The following is a 7,639-nucleotide window of genomic DNA, read 5'->3' as shown; positions in this document are numbered from 1 at the left end:
ACCTCAAGGCATCGTTTCTTTTTTCAGTCGAAAATCAAGGGCAGCCGGTAATATACACCTGTAAATTAAATCCGGATGTATAAATTTACACCCGTACCAAGCGGGGCCTTATGTTTGTTAAAAGTAGTGGAACGTAGGAGAAGACAACAAGACCATAATACCCGACTAGAAGATTCTGGAAATAACAGCGGAGAGAGAGAGGCTAATTAATAGTACTAGTGTAGTGACAAACAAACAATTTAGCATAGTACCACTTTGGCCAGCTCCAAATCAAGCGGCGAGCCGAGCCAGATTCCAGAAGCTACGCCAGCGTCACCGTACCGGTGCACCGTGACGCGGATCTCCCAAGCGGCCCGTTCTCTCTCCTGCAATTTGGCCAGCAAAAGCCATGGGACGTTGTTGGTGCTATTTTAAAGCTCCTTCTCACCTGATGGCCATTCCCTTTTTCCCTCCCGGCGAAGGGGACAGGCAGTCAGGCATCCATCCCCGTCGACATGCCACCCTGCCTAGCTCACACGACTTTGTTTTTTACCACTAACATGTCTTTTGTGTGGTCGACAGACATAATAGAGAAGCTCACGCCCTTTCACGAGCCGCATAGCTGCTATACTACTAGGGTCATTGGTCTAGTGGCAGTAGTAAAACAAATAAATATCCAGCAAAAATAAAATATCCCGCAAAAAAAAAAATCGGAACCGGACAAAGCAGGCGAGTAGAGGCGGGACCGGGCCGGACCCGGCGCGCACCCGCAGAATATAATCCTGTGCGCGGAGCGGCTTATCTGATGTGAGCGCAGCCCGTAGTGGATTGCCACTTCCTTCCTTGCCTTTTCTCTCTCGGGGCAGACAGGCTGTGATTTTCTTCTTGTTGTTGTTCTCCTTGCCGGAGAAGGAGGAGGAAGAGGAGATAGACTAGGGAGGCGGCGGCATGGACGCGGAGATCCAGCGGCCGCGGGAGGTGGGCAGCTGCAGGGTGGTCAAGGTGGACAAGGAGGCCGCCTGGGACCTCTTCACCACCCAGGCCGCCAACGAAGGCCGCACTGTGCGTCCTCTTCTCCTCTCCCCCCCTCTTCTTCTTCTTCTTCTTCTGGTACAATTTCGTGTTGATTCTCCAAGGCCGGATTCTCCGCGTCTTCATGCCGTGGATCCTCGAAATCCCACATTTGTAGCCGGAGATCTTCCGCCGTAATTAACCGCCTTTGCGTGTTTGAGCCCCCCTTATTAAGCAACTAGGAGAAACTTTTTCCTGTCCGGCTTGCCTGCTTCTTCATGCTCCCATCCGTGCTCTCACTTCATCCTATAGCTGCACTTCATCCTATAGCTGTCTTTTTTTCTTTTACCTTTTTAATCTAATCATCTCCCCCTAATTTTAAGTTTAAGGGGATGGGCATGGATGGGCACACGCGCGGGGAGCTGGCAAGTCTCGTCCATGTTCCATCCTCTTCTTCTGCTGCCTGCTTGTCTTTTACAGATGCAGAAAAAAAAATAGTACTGTTAATTGATGAGAAAATGCATGGCATGGGCCTGATGATTACTTATTGTGTTCTGGACTCAGAGTGCCGTTTTTTCATGTCGACTTCACGGGTGACTTTGGTTACATTATCCCTCCATGTTGTGCAGGTCGCTGCTCACTTTGGGGCGTCTTGGTGCGTCACGTCCCTGTCCATGAACTACAAGTTCGAGGAGCTCGCCCAGACCCACCCCGACATGCTCTTCCTCTTCGTCGACGTCGATGATGTCCCGGTAACCAGTCATTCATTCATTCCCCTAATTATTCTCGCATCATGGCTTATTATTGTTTATATGCTTCAAAACATCCCATCATTCTTCCACAACAAGATTTAGACTAAACTTTCTTCAGACTAAACAGAGAGACGCCATGATATGTTTTATGCAGGGCGTGTCTTCCAAGCTGGGGGTGAAGGCCATGCCCACCTTCTTCCTCATCAAGGGCAAGGAGGTGGTGAAGAAGATCGTCGGCGCCAACTCGGACGAGCTCCACAAGATGGTGGACGCCTCCGACGACGATTCGCTCGGCTCCGCTGTCACCACTCTCCCTGACATAGTCATCGAAAAATAGCCGTTTTGCCGTCTCTGAATCTTCTCCGAGTGCTGTTCGCTTGGTTCCGGTGTGTGTGTGACTCTGAATCTTATCTGATCTGATGTGTGTGCCCCTTCCCGCTAGAGGAGAGTAGGGCGTGTGACTTGGCTGCTGGTTAAGGTTATTAATTGTTGTCGATTAGTGCATGCGTGTGTTCTTGTTTTTGGGTTGAAAATATGATGGTTCAGTGTACTGTTCTCACACTTGCCCGTTAATACAGTTGTGTGTGTGTGTGACTGTCTGACAGGTGCTTGCTCTTCTTTGCTCCCATTGTTACATCTTACTCCCTCTGCAAACTAATATAAAAGCGTTTACATCATTAAAAATAATGATGTAAACGTTTTTATATTAGTTTGCAGAGGGAGTACTACATGTGAGATGAGAGTTCGCTCTGGGGTGAACTAATAAAGGGAAAAGAACGATGTGATCTCTGCTGCATCACCACAAAAGTGCAGATACAAAGCCAGATGATTTGGTTATTATACTGAACTTCCCCTGATTATGTAAGCAGCTGCTACTGCTATCTTGTTAGCTATGTGGGTGGGTAGGTAGTATCATATAATGGATCTCGGTGTTGGTACAGGTGCATCTGAATCAGTATAATTTTTTTCAAGGGTGCATCTGAATCAGTAGGCAGATTCCCACTGAACCTAATCACCTTGGAATGAACAAATCTGCAAGCCTGTTATTGGCCCAGTGCATCTCTGATGCCATCATGTGACCAGATCCCCAGACCAGCCACGTGTTGGATTCAGCTCCGTGCTGCGGCCAGCGGGTACTCAATCATCCAAAGTAAAAAGGCTTATTAGAAAACCAAAAGAGGATGCATTATTGGAGAGACTTTTTATCAACTGTGCTACACACCACACAGTGAAAGCCAAGTAAAGACTTTTTATCAGCATGAATAACTCCCTTGCCGTGCCGGCAGGCAATCATCACTAGTTAGTTGCCTTTGGCAAAAGGCACAAATTTAACCTCAGGCCAAAATTATTTCACAAACTAAACTGCTTTTAATAGTATTTCACCCAGTTGATCTCTAATGTGCAGTGCACAGCAACTCCCTCTACTGTGCAGCGCCTAACACTCAGGCGCCACACCTGTGCAACGCCTGACCAGCTAGGCACTGCACTACACTGTGCAACGCCCAGCTGTAAGGAGTTGCACAGTAGAATGCAGCGCCTTTGCTGTCGGCCGCTGCTTAAAAGGGTCTGCGGTGTGAAATATTTTCAAAAACAGTTTAGTTTATGAAATACTTTCGCTTTAAGGTTAAATTTGTCAATTTTGCCGTTTCCTCCCTACTGATTACTGACAGATCTTTAGTTTCTCTACTCTTTACTTGGAACTCTAGTAGCTTAGCGACGAGGTAAAGCGCACATCGTTTCTCTCTTTTTTCAACGTACGCCACATACTACTCTCGTGTGTGTAGCTTAATCTCACTTGGCTGTTACTCCTACTTAATACCGTTGTGAGGCACATGGTTGATGTAGTCTTCTCAAATGACGCCCATGTCCTTCAGCTCCTATTCCTCCTTTTGGAACACAAGTATGGTTTCATGACACATAATACCCATGTTTTTTAAGAGATTAGATGAAAAGAATGATGAGATAATCCACAGGCGCGACATGCATGCTTCTGAATTTTATTCGACCCTAGGAGACAGCAAAGATCGACCAAATTTTCACGGCAACGCCATCGAGGCAGAGAGGCTACTAAAGTCTTTATGCACAAGCTCGACGTCTCAAACCAGAACGGGCACTCCACAATGCACACCACTAGGTACTCTACTCACAGATGAGGTCCATGGAAAGCTCGAGCCAGATCACTTCTCCCTGGTGCTGTCCTTGAGCCACTCCAAGTACTTGAGGTTACCTCCACTGATGGGCAGCGCGATGACTTCAGGAACACTGCATGAAAAAGACCAGACAGTACAAACCTCCGTTCAGGACAGCCAACGTGTTTGATTATAACCTGTTGGTCCATACTTTGTACTGACAAATAGATATATCTTGATAAACAGTACAGAACTTACTCGTACTCATGGTTAGCTTTCACATGTTCAGTCAAGGCGTTTAGAAGAGATTCTCTGGTCTTGATGATGAGCAGCTCTTCAGCATCGGTTTGCACCTGAGGAATCAACAGGTTGTGGACAACTACTAAATATATGTGCTTTTGTAATGGATTGGTAAGACATCACATGTAAAGGAGTTTCATGGTTAGAAATGTGGCTCTAGACCATGGTCCGCCTGCACCCACGCTCGGTACCATTCATCGCCTTGCACCATTTCTTGAGATATGTGACATTCTGCCCTCCTAGTGTACGTCAGGAATCATCAACCACTGATTATCAGGTCTCTGGTTTTTAATCAACCTACTACATGGTGAGAGATATAAGGGAATAAAATAGGAGGGACGCGTCGTTGTGCACAATCCTGTCCCCCATGCGGCATGACCATTTAAGATTTTTGTTGCACGCCTTATGCACAACAACCAGGGGGCTATGGCTTGCATGCCATCGTTTTTAGTATATTGGGACCTAAGCATTTTGTTTAAGGTGTCTGTTTTTTGTTGTTATCTTGTTGAAAAGCATGTATGTAAGTACCTAAATGCACTTTCAATGTTTCGCCATGTGATGCGGTGCCTAAAACCTAAATTGACCTGTGCTGACCCTCGCAGACAAACTTTAAAAATGTTGACATTAGCACAGGACAAGGAGCTGATGATAAGATTGGTTTTTAACAATCTCGGTGTTGGGCTCATATGCTAGAGTAGTTTAGCGCACTGAGCCAGCCACGTAGTTCAAAAAAAGGTGAGTGTGCACAGGCCTGCACATGGAGCTGGTGGTGGACCAGATGTCCGAATTAGCATAATCTACAAAATTTGAATCCTAACCTGACCCGTATCTAGTATCCACATGGTAGTAGTGTTACATCTAACGACGCAAAGCATAGGTGTGGGTGGACCATGGTGCAGAAATTCTCTCGTTTCATGGTGAAAAGCGTTGATTGTAACAGGCACTGCAAATTAGCCAGGCCAGGAAAGCATCAGTAGAAATGTACCTTTCCCTCCCACCAGTAAACAGATTCAATTCCTGGAAACAGAAACGATCATCAAATAAGATGATATGATATGATGATGACTGAAAATAAGATTTCTCAGTAAGCTATATACAACAGAAATCGTGAGAAGATGAGGCAGCTTACCTGTTAATGGACAAATGCATATCCATCAGTTTAATGCATATTTTTATTGTTAGTAAAGAGTACAATTTGATAAAAGATTTCGTAATCATTGCACCCATATGTTCTACACAAACAATCAAGTCACCCATGTGTCAACTTGCCCACACATCACTATGCCCACAATTAGTCCAGTTGACTATGGTCTACTGTTAAAGGGGTCTTGAAGATCTCGATGATAGTCAGACGTTTGGTTAATTCAAGTAGAAAATCTCAAACAGTAATTATGTTGAACCTCTACAGCAAGTTGCTCTATCATATAAATATTTTTTATCATTGACCAAGCAGAGTTAGCTATCAAGCATAACATGTTTATAGTTTATACTCCATCTCTAATACCATCGCTAATCCCTACTTCTATAATTATTAAGATAGTTCCCTTCAGCCCTTCATTTTCACCATGATTTTCACTTGAGACCCCATAAGTGCCGTCAATTGAATCCCTTTCATCAAGTTTAGTTCCAACAGTGGTGATTTCACGATGCTGCACCTGACAGGTCACATTTTGGAAAACTCAAATGTTTAATGGTCATCCTGGTCCACTGATGACATTTGGTTCAAGGCAAGGGGTAGACAAGCCAATTTGCTAAAGTGCACAACATGGGGTTTGTATGGAAACTGGAAGAGATGACGAGGTTCAAATGATAACTGAAAACTACTGTAGAAGATGGTCAGTTGACAGGAGTCAACTATTCCACGCGAAAAACAAAGGAATCAGTGTCTAGCGGCACAGAATAAACAGAAAGAGAACACAGTTCCTACCAGGCACTATGTTCACACAAGCAGCAAGTTTCTCACTGATAATGCTTGCTGATAGCTTTTTCCCTGCAGAAAAGGAAAAATAATAATAAGATTATAGAAAAAAAAACAGCCATTCAAAATTTCTTAGCGCTGCTTAAGAAAGAGATCAATCTCGCCAAAATAATACCATATAGCCATCTATAATTGGACCATTGAACAACATAACTCAAATGCACTATCAGATGTGAAACTAAGTTCAGTTGGTCAACTGATAGTATGGCATGTATCTGTGATTAATTAATGGCAATGGTAGCATGAAACGGTAGTAAAAAAAGACCAACGGCATAGGTAAAGTACCTGCTTCCCGATTCGGAACTGTCACATAGACAACAATGGAAGGCACGGTCGTGGAAGTAGACTCCATTCGAGCAGAACTTATTGCCCTGTAAAGTTTCAGAACTGATCATTGATTATACCAACTATTCTACATTAGGAGAAACAAAATAACCACAGGCTCACATAGAAATCACAGTGGTGTAAATATTAATGTAGTACTACTTTTAGATTATCAAACTATTAGCATTAGTCAAGCACAGAAACACATCAGTTATTATCTGAAAACCTATGCGATGATTTTGCAGAAATATGGACCAGAACTAATGGTTGGAAACAGATGGGCTTGACTAGAAAAAAAGATCATAGATACCAGTTCATTGAAGGAACGCTGCAGTTCATTGGCTCCCCTTGTTATCTTTTTCCCGTGTACACAGACAAACATTGTTTTATCCGGCCAAGCACACCGGGACACAGGTTTCAGACACTTAGGCGACAGCAATCCATGGATGACTGTAAAATTGAAGCGCAAGTGATTGCCTGACTGGTTATTTCCAAGCTAACATCGACGGGGTTGCAGCGGCACGACAAGTCCACGAGCTAGGAACCAGAAAAGCTAAATATGCTACACGCTGAACCATCACAACCAGCAAGCGCGCCCTTTTGGCGAAATCCCATGAATCTGGGCACGAATTGTTTTTTCTTTTCGAGAGTACGCAATCGCGTACCATAGATTCGTAGAAAGCAGAGATATTTACAAGAATCTAGGCACGAATTGTTAATTGAGGGCAGAGGGAGGGGGAGGAGGGAGGGGTATGGAGTACCGGAGGAAGGGGACGCGGCGGGTGGAGAGAGCGCAACCAGCTACGGCTCCTAGGCTGAGGAAGAGGAGAGCCCCCGCGAGCGGCGGTCGACGGGGCGGCGGCAGGGCGGAGGTGGAGGAGGCGGCGGTGGTAGGGGAGAATAGGGCTCGGAGTGGAGCGGGGAAGAGTGGCATCTTCTAGTATCTGCGGCCCCACTTGGCTGGGGTGGGCTGGTTAGTAGTGCCGTGCATTCGGTACATTCTGTTCAGTAAATATGTTTTTATTCAGTAAATTTTATTTTCGCTTATTTTTCCTTATAACACAGTACAGACGCTCATACATACGCGCACACACCATCCTTATAAACACCTCCGATAGACTGAGCCGGCACATCATTTTAAGATTGACGACATCATCACATACACC

At 45.0% G+C, this 7,639-nt stretch overlaps 2 protein-coding genes across 2 annotated transcripts; one reads left to right on the top strand and one right to left on the bottom strand.

Moving 5' to 3' along the window:
• Positions 1-732: 732 nt before the first annotated feature.
• Positions 733-2,344, top strand: LOC109736811 (thioredoxin-like protein CXXS1). Its single transcript, XM_020296023.4, has 3 exons — positions 733-1,041; positions 1,620-1,742; positions 1,897-2,344. Exons 1-3 carry the CDS (start codon positions 928-930, stop codon positions 2,077-2,079), a joined length of 420 nt encoding a protein of 139 aa, XP_020151612.1. The 5' UTR covers positions 733-927; the 3' UTR covers positions 2,080-2,344.
• Positions 2,345-3,804: 1,460 nt separating this feature from the next.
• On the bottom strand, positions 3,805-7,439 carry LOC109736812 (protein CutA 1, chloroplastic). The gene is made up of 6 exons (XM_020296024.4): positions 7,235-7,439; positions 6,435-6,520; positions 6,099-6,161; positions 5,157-5,188; positions 4,130-4,224; positions 3,805-4,004 (listed from the first exon to the last, which is right to left on the bottom strand). Exons 1-6 carry the CDS (start codon positions 7,405-7,407, stop codon positions 3,920-3,922), a joined length of 534 nt encoding a protein of 177 aa, XP_020151613.1. The 5' UTR covers positions 7,408-7,439; the 3' UTR covers positions 3,805-3,919.
• Positions 7,440-7,639: the final 200 nt, after the last annotated feature.

Source organism: Aegilops tauschii, chromosome 2 (genome assembly GCF_002575655.3).
Source record: "Aegilops tauschii subsp. strangulata cultivar AL8/78 chromosome 2, Aet v6.0, whole genome shotgun sequence".
Taxonomy (NCBI): Eukaryota; Viridiplantae; Streptophyta; class Magnoliopsida; order Poales; family Poaceae; genus Aegilops; species Aegilops tauschii.
This window is presented reverse-complemented; position numbering and strand designations above follow the sequence as displayed.

Excerpts from the sequence above, each read along its gene's own strand:
- LOC109736811 (XM_020296023.4), top strand. The coding sequence starts at position 928 with ATGGACGCGGAGATCCAGCGGCCGCGGGAGGTGGGCAGCTGCAGGGTG. Across the intron at positions 1,042-1,619 it reads CCGCCAACGAAGGCCGCACT|GTCGCTGCTCACTTTGGGGC; the intron begins GTGCGTCCTCTT and ends CATGTTGTGCAG. Across the intron at positions 1,743-1,896 it reads TCGACGTCGATGATGTCCCG|GGCGTGTCTTCCAAGCTGGG; the intron begins GTAACCAGTCAT and ends TGTTTTATGCAG.
- LOC109736812 (XM_020296024.4), bottom strand. The coding sequence starts at position 7,407 with ATGCCACTCTTCCCCGCTCCACTCCGAGCCCTATTCTCCCCTACCACC. Across the intron at positions 6,521-7,234 it reads CGCCGCGTCCCCTTCCTCCG|GGCAATAAGTTCTGCTCGAA; the intron begins GTACTCCATACC and ends GAAACTTTACAG. Across the intron at positions 5,189-6,098 it reads TTGTGTGAACATAGTGCCTG|GAATTGAATCTGTTTACTGG; the intron begins GTAGGAACTGTG and ends TTCTGTTTCCAG.